The sequence below is a fragment of the Eretmochelys imbricata genome, chromosome 6 (assembly GCF_965152235.1).
Source record: "Eretmochelys imbricata isolate rEreImb1 chromosome 6, rEreImb1.hap1, whole genome shotgun sequence".
NCBI classification, from domain to species: Eukaryota; Metazoa; Chordata; order Testudines; family Cheloniidae; genus Eretmochelys; species Eretmochelys imbricata.
The window spans coordinates 2,323,024-2,340,361 of record NC_135577.1 but is presented as its reverse complement, the minus strand read 5'-3'; the positions used below and the strand labels follow the sequence as shown (position 1 = coordinate 2,340,361).

The window sequence follows — 17,338 nt, the reverse complement described above, 5'->3', positions numbered from 1 at the left end:
TCAACCTGCTCCACGTGTCTACAGTCCATCATGGCACCAATCTCTCAGATCTTCTGGCCTCCACTCTGTGAAAGTACAAAGGAAGCTGGGAGTGTGGCGGGGGGAGTGGGGGAGGCTGGGACTGCGGGGAAGGGGTCAGGGGACCCCATAGGGTCAGTGGAGGAGGGAGGGAGGCAGGGGTACGCCCTCTGCAGGCACTCCCCATGGCACCCTATAACCCCCAGCCGCCCTCACCCCACGGCCTCTCCACACATTTACAGCCCATCATGGCACCCACCCCCTGAACCTCTCACAGCACCCATAATGCTCCCCGCCCCCGGCCCAGTGATCCTCAATGGCTCATTGTCTCGATGGGGGAGCGGCAGGTGACAGCTGCCCAGCTGGCTCCCTCGAATGTTGATCTAGAGGGCGGCACCTTGGTGGTTAAATTGGGGCTGAGACACGGGGGCGAAGGCAGATCTGGGCAGCTCGGCCTCTAGCCGGTGAACAAGTGCTGGACCCCGAGACAGGAGCCCTGCGCTTCGCTGGACCCACCAGAGACGGTATTCTAGGGGGCAGGGCAACTTGGGGGGTGGGCTGAGAGGGGCAGATCCAGGCTGGGGTGACGGGCACTGGGGAGAGGAGTGGGGAGCTGCGGCTGGCATGATGGGAAATTTAGGGGGGGGCAGCACCATACCCCACTGACGATCACTGTGCTATTCAGGGCTCCCTGGCTAACCTGCTTCTCCCCTGCACTGCCCTTGTCTGTGCCCTCCAATGCTGGTAGGCAGCTCTCCCCAGCTGCCCCACCCCAGAGGCAGCTGCATCGCAGGGCCGAGTAAGCCTCCCCTGTGCAGCTTTGCTGAGTGGCCGTTACCAAACTGCCCCACCCCAGAGGTGGCTGCATCTCAGCACCGGGCAAGCCGTTGTTGTGTGCCGTCGCTGCCTGTCTGTTCCCCTAGCTGTCCTGCCCCAGAGGTGGCTGCATCTCAGCACCGGGCAAGCCAGCCGCATGCAGCATAGCTATGCAACTGTTACCCACCTGCCCCACCCCAGAGGCAGCTGCATCCTCGCTCCGGGTGAGCCATTTTGGCACTGAAGTCTACGCTGGTAGCCTGGCCTGTTATTAACATTAAGCCATGCTTCCCATCATATGACACTCTTTTCAGTTGAGTATTGGACCAGTTTCTGTGGGCGAGAGAGACAAGCTGTCGGGCTGCACCGAGCTTTTCTTCCTGAGACACGAAGAGCCCTGTGGAGCTGAAGGCTGGTCTCTCTCCCCAGCAGAGATTGGTCCAATAAAAGATATTCCCTCTCCCGCCTTGTCTCGCTAATATGCTTTTGTTTATTGTGCTAGCATTAGAAGCCTAAAGTGAGATCAAGGCCCCCCTTGTGCCAGGTGTTGCACAGACCCCGACCAAGACCAGGGACCTCCCTTGTGTCAGGCGCTGCACAGACTCCGACTAACCCTCCCTCCACCCGCCGTGCCAGGTCCCGACCGAGATCAGGGTCCCATCGTGCCAGGTGAAGCACAGACCCTGACCAATATCAGGACCCCCCTTGTGCTGGGCACTAAACAGACCCCACTGACTGAGATCGGGACCCCACTGGCATGGGCGACGCCCAGACACACAGGGAGAGACAGTCCCTGTCCTGAAGAGCCGATGCTCTAACCTGACAAAGGCAGGATCATTCTCCCCATTTTACTGATGGGGAAACTGAGGTCCAGAGAGATTCAGAGGCTTGTCCAACATCACTCTTGTCTGTGTCAGAGCCAAGAATAGAACCCAGGAGTCCTGCCTCCATTTCCACTGCTTAAGGGCAAGTCTAACATTTCTATAAGCTCTCTTCTGCATTCTCAGTAGCAAGACAGAACAGCCAGTTACCTGCCTGGAAAGAAATTGTCATTATTTATTATTTGTATTACGGATGCACCTGGGAACCCTGGTGACGGACCAGGAACCCACTGCACTAAATATGCATTGAAAATACTGTCCTGAAATCTCCGCATAACCTGTGGAACTCATTGGCACAGGATAGGACTAAGGCCAAGAGTTTATCAGGATTCTGAACAGGACCTTTCCCTGGAGAATGGGAGATCCAGAATTATGATCCTAAAGGTTTTAAATATGTGTGTTTAATGGGATATAAATCTGATGCTTCATGGTCTGAACCCACCTCTGATCAATGAGGGGCAGGGCCAATTGGCTTCTGTTAGACATGGCACACTGGGCTAGAAGCAGCTCTGATTGGGCTAAAGAAACCCTAGAATATGACCCTCAGTTGGTGGCTAAATGTAACCAAATCCGCCACTCGGCATGTCCACTAGGGGGCCCCAGCAGTTTCTGTGGTGAGGCCAGTCATGCCCAGTGTGGTCCCAGCGCTCGCTGGCCTCGCTGCCAAGCAGCTGGGGACTAATGTCTAGCAAGCCCTGGATTTTGTGTGGGAACGCACCGCCCCCTACTGGCCAGACCCAGACAGAGCAGAAGCACACTGAATGTAATTGCAACTTACAGGGTATGTGCAACAATCTCCTCCCCCTAGTGGCGAGTGACGGCTAGAACGACGGCAAGGGAAAGGGGTGGGGTTATGCAAATTAACAAATGCATGTTCAGACATGCAAATTGGTCACTGTGTCATTTGCATAAAGCCACCAGGTTCCAGGTGTGATATAAGATGTGGTTGACAGAGCCAATGGTAATTGGATGCCTCTGGCTCTCCATATAACCAGGTTAACCCATGGAACTACCTGCTACTGAATTATGATTCATGCAGGATCTCTTTTCTGTCTCTCCCTGTAGGGGTTTTGGAGACTGACGCTGACTCCTGCGCCAGGGACCGCAACATACCAGCCATGCCCAAACCTAGATGCCTGCACCCTCCTCCTCCTCCTCTTCCTCCTCCCCGTGGTCTCCCCCGAATGCCAGACAGGCACGGCGGCTGCATGCATGAATGCAACCTTCGTGCCCGGGCACAGCCTGGTGGGGGAGGGGATTGACGTGACCACACTGGGCAAGACGGGGGCCCACGTGCTGGACACCAGCCAGTGGCGCGGCCCGAATGGCACCTGCATCCTGTGCCGGAACCCGCTGCAGGGAGGCCAGTGGCAGAGGCTGCCGCTGGCCGCGGTGGACTGGAGGGTCCGCGTCTCGTGCCAACGACAGCTCAGCAGCTCGGTGCAGCAGTCGGCCATGGGCATGATGGAGTCCGCGGCGTCCGTGGTGCAGAACGACTGGAAGGTGGGGCTGAAAATGCCCGTGGTGCCCAAGGTTAATGTCCAGGTGCGGCTGGCCGGCTCACGTTCCAAACTGGCCGAATTCGTCACGCAGAAGTCGCGGAAGGACAAATACACCTTTGTGAGCCATGAGGTTTCCTTCCCATATTACAGGTAAGCAGCAGCCCGGACACCTCCCAGCATGGGGATGGCTCATCCAGCACTGAATGCAGCTGGCTCTGGGGAGGGGCAAATGAGTAACACGTGCACAGTGATGTCACACCAGCGTGGCTCAGCCAGTGCTGAGATGCAGCCACCTCTCGGGTGGGGCAGCTGGGAAACAGCTGCACAGAGGTACCACCAGCCATCCAGGGCCTTTCCCTTGTTAGGAGCTGTCTCGTTCTGGGGTGCGATCCAGGCCAGTGAGGGATTGTGTCACTGCCTGACCTGTAGCCCTAAATGCTGCAAGAGGCTCTGCCTCTCTGAGTCCCTTTTCTGGATGCCCCACGAGCCAGCAGTGAGTATCTGTGCGTGAATCAGCACTGAGACCAGCAGCCTGTGTGTTACCCCCCAGCCACACGCTGGTCGATGACCCCAACACGCTTCCCATCCCAAGTGTCCCCCAAACCGTGTGCTTTGCAATCTCCATCCCTCTTGTGGCCCATTCGGAGAGTATTAAGGTTCCTTTGTTCCTTTAAAGATACAACACTCAGCAGCTTGCCGGGCTAACTGGAGTTCACATGCACTTTACGTCAAACACAGCACAGGGTGGGGTTAGCAAGTTTCTGAAGTAAGGGAGAGAGGAGGGTGAGTGAGGTCAAGCACAAGGGATAAGGACAAGAGTGATTACAAGCAAAGTGAAAAGCGCTTTCTGATGGCTAAGATATAACAAAACAAGGCACAACCTTTGTGCAAGGCAGTTTCCTTATCAATCTACCTTCCAGCGAGATGGTTGACCACCCCTCTGGTCGAGATCTCCCACCGAGTCCATTGTGTTTGGGTCCTTTCTCTTCTTAAGTGAAAGATCATTTGGGGTCCTCAGCCCTTCCCTTGATAGTCCAGTGAACCTTTGCAATGGATTCTCCTTACAGTCACCCCGCCATAGTAAAGTCCACCCAAGCTGTGAGGAAGGTGACGTGGAGTCAGCTGGCCAAGGAAAGTTCTTACTGGTTTCTTCCCCTGCTTGGGGTTGCTAAAATGCAAATCGATCTGTTTCCTGCACTCTCCTCCCCCTGCCGACTTAATGGTCCTGTTGACCCTCATTTGCAGTCCCCTTGTCTCTTACTGCGCCTTGGAGATGCCTTTCAGGGACAGAACCACAGTCCTTTGTCGAGGGTGGAGTACCTATCGCCCTGCCTGGCAGACGCACTCTGATAACAGAATTTCCCACCCGTATGCCTGTTTGGATGTGTCCTCCGTAGAGACGCCTCACAATGATAGCAATGAGCAGCGCGGCATTAGCTTGCTGTCGATAGCTTACGTGGCCCCTTTTAGATTCAGGTGATGACATGAGTGAGGTGGGGTACACTGAACTGGTCAGGCCAGCTGAGACTCACTACCAGAAACCAGGGAGCCCTTGTCCTCTGGCATTGGGGTGCTGTTAGGGTCACACCTGAGCCACAGGGGTGCTGGCTGAGATCCGGCCCCAGGGCAAGGGACTGGCTGGCTCAAAGGGGTTGGGAATAGGACACAGCTTTTCCCCTCTGTGGGGCCCAGGTCTGATCTGGCCCCAGGGTGGGGGGGACTGTCTGTTCCAGGGGTTGGAGGAATGGGAGAAGGTCTTTTGCCCGCTAGGGTCGCAGCTCTGATCTGGGCCGGCCTGGCTATTGGGGATTTTCTAACTCTCTCATAAATTCCTTGGATCCCTGGGGCAGGTTCGGGATCAGCGGAAAACCTCCACTCACTGGTCATTTTGTCCTGGCGGTGAAGAACCTTCCTAGCCTGTACAACAAGGCCTCCCAGCTGGAGTACCATCATCTGATTCACACCTACGGCACCCACTATATGACCCAGGCGTCACTGGGGGGCCGGGTGCGGGACGTGACTGCCGTGCAGGTCTGCCAGGTGGCACTGGATGGGCTGACCGTCAATGAGATTAAGGACTGTCTGAGCATGGAGGTGGCCGTGAATACCGGGGTGGGCTCAGACCAGTCCAGCTTCAGCAGCTGCAAGGAGAATAAGAGAGTGAAATTCCAACAGAGCTTCCACGAGACGTACCGGGAGCGCTATGCGGAGGAGGAAGGAGGGCAAAACACCGGCGACCTGTTCTTCTCCAACAATTACGTTGGGGTCTTCTCAGGCTGGGTAAAAACCTTGAAGTCCCTCCCTGGCCTGCTCACCTACTCCTTGAGGCCGATCCACACCTTGTTGGGGCAGGACGACCCCAAGCGGGAGGCGCTGGGGCAGGCAGTGAGCAAGTACATCCGTGAGAGGGCCCTGCGGGTGGATTGCACCAAGAGCTGCCCAGCGGGGACCCGGCAGAGCGCCCTCGATCCCTGCTCCTGCGTCTGCCCCGGGAACAGCTCCACCAACACCATGTGCTGTTCACGGGAGCGGGGCCTGGCAAGACTGACAGTGACTGTGGAGCGGGCCAGTGATCTGCGGGGTGACACTCTCACAGCTACGGATGCCTACGTCAAGATCTTCTTTGACAGGAGAGAGAGCCGGACTGTCACCATCTGGAACCGAAAAAGCCCTGTCTGGAACAGTCACATGGACTTTGGCTCTGTCCGTGTCACTGATGCCAGCCAGCTCCGTGTCGAGGTCTGGGACGAAGACAATGGCTGGGATGATGACTTGCTCGGGGTCTGCAACATCCCACTGAAGTCTGGGGGGCCCTATCACAGGGAGTGCTACCTGAAACGTGGCCACCTCAGCTTCCACTACAGTCTGCCCTGTGGGCCCAACCTTCGGGGCCAGAGATGTTCTGAGTATGTTCCCCAGCCCCCCCAGCACAGCATAGCCAAAGGGAAGGGGCCCTTCTGGTGAGCGCCCTGGGTAGGGAATTGGAGAGGGGCACGGGTGTGTGTTGGAGAACTGTGCTCCCTGTCCCGCAAAACATTTCCTAGCTCCTGCTCCGCTGACGCTACTGGGCTTCATGCTGTTACTCCTGCTCGGTAATTGGTGTCTCCTAAGTCCATAACAGCCTCCCCACTTCCATGGACCGGTCACCCTCACAGATCCCTCTGGAAAAATATCCCACCACTACCTGCCTAGTCCTGATCCATCGAACCAGTGTATCCATTGACTGTCTCCAACCAATGTCTGTATCCAGTGCATCCAAGCTATCCATCCATCCGTGCAACCAATATATCTATTCAATACATCATGGAATCTCTCCAACCCATTAGCCAACAAACCAACCAGCGTCTGTATCCAGTGATTCCAATGTGTCCATCAAACCAATTAACCAAGGAATGTATCAAGTTCATCCAAGCTATCCATCTAATCAACTAATGTATGTATCCACTACATGCAACATCTCTATCCAGCCAATCAATCCACCCACTATTGTATCCAGAGCTTCCAACATATCCAAGCAACCAATGTATGTATCCGGTGCCTCTAATGTTTCCATGCAACCAATATATCCAGTGCATTCAAACTATCCAAATAACTAACCTACCCATGTCTATATCCACTATATACTATGTATATATTCAGTGTGTCCAACCAACCAAAGCATCCCATCCTTCCATTTATCCATCCAATGTGTATATCCAGTACATCCAACCAACCAACAAACCAACCAATGTATGCAGTGCATCAAACCTATCTCTCCAACCATCCAACTAATGAATGTATGCAGTGCATCCAAGCTCTCTCTCCAACCAACCAATGTATGTGTCCAGTACAACACCCCAGCAAACAATATCAGGTAGTGCATTCATCCAATCAGGAACCAAACAATGTATCCAGAGCTTCCAACATATCTGTGAAACCAACCAATGTCCAGTAATCCAACGTTTTCATCCATCAATCCATCCATGAATTAACCAGTATCTGTACCTAGAGCAACCAAACACCCTGACAACATATCCACCAATCCATCGAACCAACCAATATGTGTCACCATTGCAACCAACCAGCCAATCAATGTATGAAGTACATCCAACTAACCAACCCACCAGACAACCAATGTGTGCAGACAGTGCAACCAACCCACCACCCAACATATCTATCCATCCAAGAGATCATCAGGAACAAAGGTCAGCCCCTGTGCTATTTTGGCATCAGGGATTAACCCTCTGCAGAAACCCGAAGATACTCCAGGGATCGACACAGTTCTAAACACACAGCGGATAGGCTGGGCTCCCGGGGGAAGGATTCATTAGGGGGCTGTTCCCTAACTGTTGTTTCTGTTGCTTTCCAGAATTACCCAGCAACTCTTGTGTTAATTATTTCACCATGAATGCACGCACCCCACACACCATCCAGCTGGATGTTCCCTGCGCATATGATCAGCAGTGATGCTGATATATCACTTGCCATTGGTAAGATTCACAGTTAACACCCATAACACGGCTAATACTCTGAAACCAGTTAACACCCAGGAGAACATTCCACTGGGCTATTGATTCTGGCTGTCAGCAGACTCAGGGAGATGGTACTGCATTAGGGTCACATTGAAAAAGGCAAATTCCCCCTGACTCTGGGATTAAAGTGTCTTCCTGGCTCATGCCTACCTACATCTGCTGAGAGCCTAGATTAATAGCTCCATGATGCAGTTAACTGGTGAATGATGACTGTTAACTCTGAACCCTACTGACTGCAAGTTAAATATCTTCAGCATAGAAAACTGTCATGCAGCTTTGCAGCTCCACCACAAAATGATTTGCTTCTGGGAGGCTTCCAGACCTCTGACTCTTTGCAAATGTATCTCCCTGCCTCAATAAACATTTGTGAAAGGAAGTCTGTAAACAGGGATCCATGTCATTCTTCTAACCCCACTAGGAGGGAACAAGATGGAGCAAATTGGAAATGAGCAGGTGCAATATATTGGGTACACTAGCGGGAGTAATGGGCTGGAGGGGAGAGAGGCATGACAAGACAGGGAAGCTAGACATCTGGGTGACTTTGCTGCAATGGGGAATCCAGTGTCATGTGGCTAATGCCAGTCAAAGGGAAGCGTTTCTATCAGGGACAGAGTGGGGTGGATAGGAAAGGGAGCCAAGGAGATGGGCAGTTTTATTATGGGGTATTAATAGCACACAGGTGATATTTACAGGTGAGTAATACTTCCAAGGGATCCCAGAGGGGATAGGAGGCCTTTCCCATCTACAGGACCCTATACAGCAGGGGTTCCCAAACTGTGGGCCATTCCCTAATGGTGGGCCATGACATAGTGCTGGGTGTTCCGCCATGGGCGGTGCTGGAAGGGGGATGGGAGGACGTTGCCCCCACAAACTGTGTACATTGGTGGAGTGGTAGCCGGCGATGGCCCCTTCCCAGCGCCAGAGGAGCCCAGCACCCCCCGCAGGTGGCAGAGGCTGAAGCGGAGCTGCCGTGCGGTAGGTGGAGGGTGAGGAGAAGGGGCCAGTCCCTAAAATGGTGGCTCCCAGAGTGGCTGGAGAAGGCTTGAGGGTTTGCAGCCGCTCCCACTCCGAGCCACCGCAGCCCACGATCAATGGCTGTTGGAACCCCTGGGGTACCAGCCCCACAGTCCCTTCTCAGGGACCAGGGCTCAGCAGTGGGTGATCAGGACCATCAAGGTAATGGCCAGGCCCAGCCTAAGCACCTGCCTCTGCCCAACACGGGCGGCCCCCAAGCACTTCCCCCATTCCTGGGCAGGGGGTGCCTGAGAACCGCGCCAAGGTGCTGGATGGGTGACTGTGACAGGGCTGCCAGGTGACACCTGCTAAGGCGAGGGGCTGCGAATGCCCCTCAGTTTCCCTCTCCCTGACAGACGTGTGTTAATAGTGGGCTTCCAGTGCCTATTGCAGCTGCACAGGTGGGCCTCATGGAACAAAGTTTGTCAACTCCTGATCTAGACCCCACTCCTCTCCCAGAGCTGAGGATAGAATCCAGGAGTCCTGACTCTCAGTCTCTCCTCCCCCCACACACAACCTGATAACATTAAATACTCAAAGGAAATACTATCTCTAAATACCCAGGTAACCTGTGGAACTCATTGACACAGGGTGTGAGTCAGGATTTGGAACTGGATCTTCACATGGAGGATGGAAGAGCCAGCATTATACTCATAAGGGTTTAAAACAAATATGTTTGGAAGGGGTGTAAATGTCATGCTCCAGGGCTTAAACTTCCCTCTGATTAATGAGAGTCAGGAGGAAAGTGGCCCTAGGAGGGCAGGTTATTCCAGTGTTGTCCACTCTGTAAGACTGGATACCAGGCTAGATGGCCCGTGGAAGAGCTTAGCCTTCCTGTAAACGTTTCAGCCAGCCTGTAAGTAATGGCTGCTAGGACTCAGCAAGGGCATGTGACCAGACCACATGACACTGAACTCCATTTTGGTACCTGTATTTTTCCAGAAACTGGGCTGGGAACTTAGCTTGGAACAAAGGGTTCCCACCATATGAGCAGACTATAAGGTGGAGAGTGACATCATGATTTGTCTTCACTCCCCCACAACTCAACACCTGTGAGAAGCTCTGAAAGACAAAGGACTTGGAATGTGGGAGGGGAACCCAGGCTGCATAGCACTTGCAGTCTGTGTCTTAAAATCTGCAAGCCGGCTTGTATCATCAGTCAGGGTGAGAAATTGCTAATTCAAATCCTATCTATCTCATATGTTAGGCTTAGTTTGCGGTTTTGTTTATTTGCTGGGTAATCTGCTTTGATCTGTTTGCTATCACTTATAATCACTTCAAATCTATCTTTCTGTAGTTAATAAACTTGGTATATGTTTTATCTTAACCAATGTGTTTTGAATGAAGTCTCTGGAAAATCTCAGTTTGGTTAACACAGGCTTGTTGTGCATATCCTTCCCACATCAAGGGAAAAGTGAACTATATTAATGAGTTGGCATTGTACAGACCCCCTGTGCAGTTCAAGATGGGATAATATTGGGTTTCTACTCCAGCAAGGATGCAAGCCTGGGGAGCTGGGAAATTGGCTGACGTCTTCTGTCTGTCCTTGAGTGGCTTTGGTAAAGCACTCAGGTAGCTCAATTGTGTGGCGCTACCTGCTGTCGAGTTAGGTGATAACAGGGCCTGGAGAGACTGGCTGTATCACCAGCAGAGTAGTGTGAGAGGGACCAGCCCAGCTGGAGGGTTAGGGGACACAGCGGTTCCCACAGCTCTTAGACTGCACACGGGGGGGACAACCCACCACACCCACCATTTTTTTCCATGGGTGCTCTGGCTCTGAAGCACCCACAGAGTCAGCGCCTTTGAGACGAACTCTTATACTCAGGGATTGAGTGCATCCCCACTATACTGCAAGCATGCATTCTGGCACTGTGACCCTGCAGAGCTCTTCTTCAGGTCTGGGAGCTCAAAAGCTTCTCTCTCTCACCAACAGATGTTGGTCCAATAAAAGATATTGTCTCACCCACCTTGTCTCTCTAATATGAATCCTGTCATTGTGGCCCCGTTGGGTGCATCCTAATATACTGAAACCACGAATTTTAGCCACTAGAGGAGGAGTGTAGGTCTTAATGCTTGTAGCCTGTGTTTAGATCTTACTTCACTCTGAGCGTGGGAGTTTTAATTGTAGCATGTGTATCCTCATGCCAATCCATGAAGGCAGTGGAGTTTGGAAATAAGGTGAACACAGGGCTGGCCTTATGGGTAGGCATTGTAGCGGGGTGGGATGGGGGTTCTGTGGTCAAGAGGCAAGGCGTGTGGTGGGCCTGCAGTGTGAGGCCACGGAAGGGAGCTGGGGCAATGGGGGAGGGAAGCAGTGGGGCCCAGAGGTGATGGGGGGATTCCTCTGCCACATTGTCCTTCTCCACCCATACTTTTACAAAGGTTCTGTCACCCTTGGGCTCCCCACAGTGACCCATCTCCCTGGGTGGCTGCCGTGTCTCTTACCGGAGCCCAGCTCCGGCTTCTGTCATGGCCAAGGGGCGGGGCCTCAGGTGAGAGGAGGAGCAGGGGGTGGGATGGAGGTGGGCATAATTTAGGTCGATTTATAGCTTTAGTGTAGACCAGCCCTTAGATTGGAAGATCTTTAAGGAAACAGTGTCTTTTTATTGTAACCCATCTGCCAGGTGGAGTGGCATTAATAAGTGCCAGGTTCAATGTCTAGGAGTTCCTTTTCAACAATATAACACAGAACTGGCTCAAGCCCCCAGTCAGTAACCTGGGAAAATTCCCACTCCTGGGGGCCTCTTACAGATAATACTTCCCCACTCGCAAGCACAGAGTCTGGTGAGTGTAGAAAAGAAACTTTGAATAAGAGGAGGGAAGTCACCCAACATTAAGTTAGGAAAACTCTGCAGGCAGGGTTCATAAGCACACCATGATCAAAAGACCCACCCCAGTGTGCGTTGAGCAGTGGCTTTTTCCTCAGGTTCTTGAGTCCAACAACCAAAAGTTCATTTAATGTGTCCCTCCCTTCTCCGTCCCCATTCACAGTTGTTGATCATGGTCAGTGAAGACCCAGAGTTCAGAGGTGCATCTGTGAGAGTTCACCTCCCACCTTGGTGGGAGGGGAAGGCACCTTGCTCACTCTGCTGTTCGGGGGCTCGCTCTGGCATCAGTCACCCTGCCAGTCACTCCACTCGCTGCTCTAGCATCTGCTCACCATCCTGCTTCACCAGCTGCTCTACATGCTCTGGGATGTCTTGAGGTCCCCCACTTCATAGACTCTCAGGGCTAGAAGGGACCTCAGGAGGTCATCTAGTCTAACCCCCTGCTCAAAGCAGGACCAATCCCCAATTTTTGCGTCAGATCCCTAAATGGCCCCCTCAAGGATTGAACTCACAACTCTGGGTTTAGCAGGCCAATGCTCAAACTACTGAGCTATCCCTCCCCCCACACAGCTCTCAGTGATTTCACCTGTTAGTGGGGAAGTCTAGACCCGGTTATCAGTGATTTGAGCTCTATTGGTCTGCAAACAAAGGACTCCCAATTGAGTCTTAATCACCTCTGTTAATACACAATAAAGAGAGGTAGGTCAAATGGACACCACCAGGCACAAGAACATGTCCCCAGCTACCCTCATCTCTTGGCATCCCTGTCCCCTCCCTAGTGAGTGCAATTCAGATGAGGGCGAACCTCTCACTCAGGGCAGGCCAAGCACAGCTCTGCTGCCCTTGATTCACACAACAAGGATAACATCCCTTTATTACCCTTGCCCCCAATAACAAAGTGATTTGCAATCCAACACCAGCCAAAAGTGATCATTTAGGCAAAGCAGCCCCACCACGCTGCTCACCTAGGCAGGACTGGGTGTGTTCATGCAAACAAGGTCAGCTCCTGAAGGCCTATTACATGGCTCATCCCTAGATGTCAACGGAAAGCTCATTCCGACCCTGCTTACATTATTCTGCATCGGTACAGCACTTGGCAGTCTAGGTCCTGGCCCATGGCTAGAATTCCTAGATGATACAACAACACAAATAATAAAAAATAATAAATTCTATTTATATTCCACTAGTTCTCTCTATTTATCATGCCTTCTCCCCGGGAATACCAGTATGGAGGGAACGGAATTCATCTTGAGCTCCCATAATTACCTAGTAACCCACAATGCACTGCAAAAATGTCCCATGAGGTATTGCACCAGATGATGGAATAGGGGATACCGGGATGCCTACCCATAATGCCCCACACCATCTGCAGACAAAGCCTCTTCGGTGGCCCAGACGAAAGCAGCCAAAATGCTCACAAGTTCCAGCAATATGGCAAAGTCGGCATCTGTCAGCTCCCAAAAGATCTGACGGTGAAACGTTTGAGGGCAGATGTGGCATGTCGTCGTGGAATTCAACAGAAAGTGGCGCTCTATCTTCAGTGACAACCGCATTCCAATAACCCGTTAAAATCATTACCCAGAAAATGCAACCCTTTAAGGAATAGCAAGGATTTCACTAGTAAGAGGAAGATAAGTTAGAAAGAAGTAATCGCTCTTCTGTAACCTATTTTCCAGCCATAAGTGTTTGCCTTCAAATTGAAAGAATAAAGACTTTGGAAAGTATCTAAAAGGAAGTAAGCTAATAATATTGAAATAGGAATTACAGCTTTTATGACCTCATTCTTAGCTCTTGATAACACATTGGCATCTTTCATAAGACAATCTTGCTGATCTGTTTATCTTTTGATGAAAAGGTTCGTAGATTTACAATTGCCCACTGATACCTTCGACACCTTGCAATTAAAGCCTTCTGTCACACATATGCTACAAAGCGTCAATCCCAAGGACACATATGTGCCTCTCAAATCATAGCATATAAGGAAATAGTACAGAAGATTAAAGGACATACACGTTACCAGCTGCATTTCAGAACTTGTGTAAACACATTTATGGCCAATAGTGTTATCTCCTCTCACATCTGAGGCCTGTCGCCTTGACAGAAAACAGAATTCCTCCTAGGAATTACCTTAGCTAGCTGAAATCTTTCACATGATGAAATCAGCAATAGATCGCATGCCTGTAAGTTATTATATTCTCCAAAGATAGTGCATAATAAGAGTTATGAGTATCTCTTCAATCCCGTAAAGGCGCAGGCAGGTTTGTTGTGACCTCACATTTTCAGAATTAATTATTCAATCTACACTGGTAATAAGCTTTTGATCACGGCCTCTGCAATCTACCAGACAAAGGTCTAATAAGGTCTGATGGCTGCAAATTGAAGCTAGCCAAGTTCAGACAGGAAATAAGGACACAATTCACCAAGGGCCATGGTGGATTTCCCATCATGGACAATTTTGAAATCCGGAATGGTTTTTGTTATTTTTTTCCTAGGAGACCAGCTGTAGTTCAAACAGGGATTCATTCAGGGCACTTCTCTGGCCCGTGTTATCCAGGTCAGACTAGATGATCACAACAGTCCCTTCTGGGCTTAGAGTCTGTGGATCTATAACACTGAGCTCTACCCTCACAAGACGCCAATGTCCGACAGTACGTCACACGGTGGCCGCTTCTCTCTCCCAGGTTCCGCGTTACCCACAAACCTTCGCTCAGCAGCCATTTCACCCAGGCCCTGAGGAACGTCCCGGAGGATTACACCCACAGCTTGCTGCAGCTGGGGGGGCCGGGCGGGGCATGTGACGGCCATGCGGGTCTGCAAGGCGGCGCTGGATGGGGTGAAGGCTGATGAGGTCAAGGATGGTCTCAGCCTGGAGGCCTCCGTCAGCATCGGGGCCAGGAAGGGCAGGGTCCAGGCGGCCTTCAGCCAGTGTGAGGAGCAGCAGAAGAAGAAGAACTTCAAGGGGAGCTTCCACGAGACCAAAGCAAGTGCCACACTGAGGTGACGGGCGGCCACAGCCACGCCGACCTGCTGTTCTCTGAGGGGCAGGACGCCCAGGTGTTCTCGGCCTGGATGGAGAGCCTCAAAGCCAGCCCCGGCCTGGTGTCCTACTCGCTGCGCCCCATCCTTGGTGAGGCAGGACAACCCCAAGCGGGAGGCGCTGAAGTGGGCAGTGAGCGAGTACGTCGCCAAGAGGGCCCTGTGGAGGAATTGCACCTGGAGCTGCCCCCGGGGACCCAGCGCAGCGCCCAGGACTCTTGCTCCTGCGTCTGCCCCAGGGACGGCTCCACCAACACCATGTGCTGCTCGCGGGAGCGGGGTCAGGGGAAGCTGACGGTGACGGTGGAGCGGGCCAGCGGCCTGTGGGGCCGGCAGAGACTAGCCTACGTCAAGGCCTGTGGGGCCTACGTCAAGGTCTCCTTCCAGGGCCGGGAGGTATGGATGGAAAGCATGTGGAACGCCGACAACCCAGTCTGGGGCATCTGCCTGGACCTGGGGCCTGTGCGGGTGGCAGAGACTAGCCAGCTCCGCCTCCAGGTCTGGGACGAAAACAACAAATATGACAGCGACCCGCTGGGGACCTGCAACGAGCTGCTTCACTCTGGGCAGGGCTGGTACCAGGTCTGCTACTTGAACCACAGCCAGCTGGCACCATCCTCCCCCACAGCACCTACCCCGCATGCCCACCCTCCCCCTCATCAAACCAGATTCTCTCCTGCCAGGCCCAGTGTTGCTCAATGGCCCATTGTCTCTAAGAGGAAGTGGCGGGTGAAAAAGCCTCACCCCAGCTTCCCAGCAGGCTGCCAGATGCTGGGTCTAGCAGGGCGGTAGCTGGCAGATGAGGGGGGACGAAGGCAGCTCTGGGCTGCTCAGCCTCTAGCTCGTGAACACGCACTGGGTCCTGAGGCAGGAGCCCTGCTCTTTGCTGGACCCACTGGAGTCAGGTAATCTAAGGGCAGAGGAGCTATGGGGGCAGGTGGGCTGAAAGTTCCTGCAGGGAGAAGCTGGCTGGAACGAGGGGTGGGGAGCAGTGGTTGGGGTCCCAGGGAAGGTACCCCACTGCTAAGGACCTTGCTAACCAGGGCTCCTTGGTTAACCATCCTCTCCCCAAAGTTTACAGCACACTGGCCCTCCTCTGCACCCCACAACAGTGCTGTGTGGCTGTTCCAAGCTGCCCAACCCCAGAGGTGGCTGCATCTCGGTGCCAGGTGAGCCATCCCCGGGCGGCATCACTGAGCAGCTACTTCACAGCTGTCTCACCCCAGAGGTAGCTGCATCTCAGTGCCAGGTGAGCTGTCATGACATTATAAGCAGATGTCTGTTATAAGCACTGCCTGTTATTAAGGTTGCCCAAAGCTTCACGTTACAAGACCCTGTTTCCAGTTGCCTGGAACTTTGGCAAACTTTCCCCAAAAGACTGGAGTAAATGGGGACAAGGAGGCTGGAGAGATTGGGGCAGGAGAGAAACTGTGAATCGGGGTTGGAGAGGGAAGGCTGGGGCTGGCTGGGCAGCGAGACTGGGACTGGGAGCTGGTGAGGAGACTGGGACTGACTGGCTAAAGGACCTGTGCATTGCTACATGCTCATAACACAGCTCTGCACTAAGACAATGACCACAGCCGAGTCTCATGCTTCAGGGCTTCAGCTGGTCACCTGCAGGGGTCAGGAAGGAATCCCTTCCCCCCACATGCATAATTGACCAGCATCTGGGATTCCCCACCCCATCCCCGATTCCTCTGAAGCACCTGAGGTCAGCCACAGCTGGAGACTAGACACTGGCTGGTTCAGTGCTCTGAGCTGGTCCAGAAAACCCTCATTCTGGCTGCCTGGCTGGTGGGGCAGGGTTGCCAGATATGAGGCTAGGAAGGAATTTCCCCCCAGGGCAGACTGGCAGGGACTGTGGGAGCTTTTCTCCTCCCTCTGCAGCTGGCACCTCCTGGGATCATCGGGACATATCTCACCTCATTCCCTGCACGGCAAGGGCCCCGGGCATGGCTGGCACCTGGGCCCTGTTCCCTGCCCCTGGCACAGCCTGGCCTACTGAAGGCTGAATGGTTTGGTCTAACCCAAGGGGTGGGCTCGATACAAATGTAGCTGGTAAAATTCCCTGGCCTGGGCTCACAGGGCATCAGACTAGATCCTCTAATCTTCTGGCCCCAACTCTGTGAAAGTACAAAGGATGCTGGGAATGGGGGTAGAGGGCACAATGGGACTGGGGGGAAAGAGATAAGGGGAGCCCATAGGGTCAGTGCGGGAAGGACAGAGGCAGTGGTTCCCCATGGCACCCTGTAATGCCCAGCTGCCCTCACCCTGCTCCACGTGTCTTCAGTCCGTCATGGCACCAATCTCTCAGCCACTCAGAGCACCCAGAGTACCCCACTTCTGCCAGCCCAGTGATTCTCAGTGGCTCATTGTCTCGATGGGGGAATGGCAGGTGACAGCTAGCTCCTATGTTGATCTAGAGGGCGGCACCTTGCTGGTTAAATTGGGGCTGAGACATGGAGGCGAAGGCAGATCTGGGCAGCTCGGCCTCTGACTGGTGAACGTGCGCTGGATCCCGAGACAGGAGCCCTGCGCTTTGCTGGATCCACTGGAGACGGTATTCTAGGGGGCAGGGCAACTTGGGGGGTGGGCTGAGAGGGGCAGATCCAGGCCGGAGTGACGGACACTGTGGAGAGGGCATGCTGGGGAATTTAGGGGGGCAGCACCGTACCCCACTGATGACCACTGTGCTACTCAGGGCTCCCTGGATAACCATCTTCTTCTCAAAG

At 53.2% G+C, this 17,338-nt stretch overlaps 1 protein-coding gene and 1 pseudogene across 1 annotated transcript; both read left to right on the top strand.

Moving 5' to 3' along the window:
- Window positions 1-350: 350 nt before the first annotated feature.
- On the top strand, window positions 351-6,181 carry LOC144265896 (perforin-1-like). Its single transcript, XM_077818955.1, has 3 exons — window positions 351-365; window positions 2,781-3,367; window positions 5,068-6,181. Exons 1-3 carry the CDS (start codon window positions 351-353, stop codon window positions 6,179-6,181), a joined length of 1,716 nt encoding a protein of 571 aa, XP_077675081.1.
- A 6,741-nt stretch (window positions 6,182-12,922) lies between these two features.
- Window positions 12,923-15,398, top strand: LOC144265895 (perforin-1-like; annotated as a pseudogene).
- The last annotated feature ends 1,940 nt before the right edge of the window (window positions 15,399-17,338 follow it).

What these genes read in the sequence shown, in the direction of transcription:
- LOC144265896 (XM_077818955.1), top strand. An exon ending in GTTTCCTTCCCATATTACAG is followed by an intron (nt 3,368 to 5,067) that starts GTAAGCAGCAGC and finishes TCCCTGGGGCAG; the next exon opens with GTTCGGGATCAGCGGAAAAC.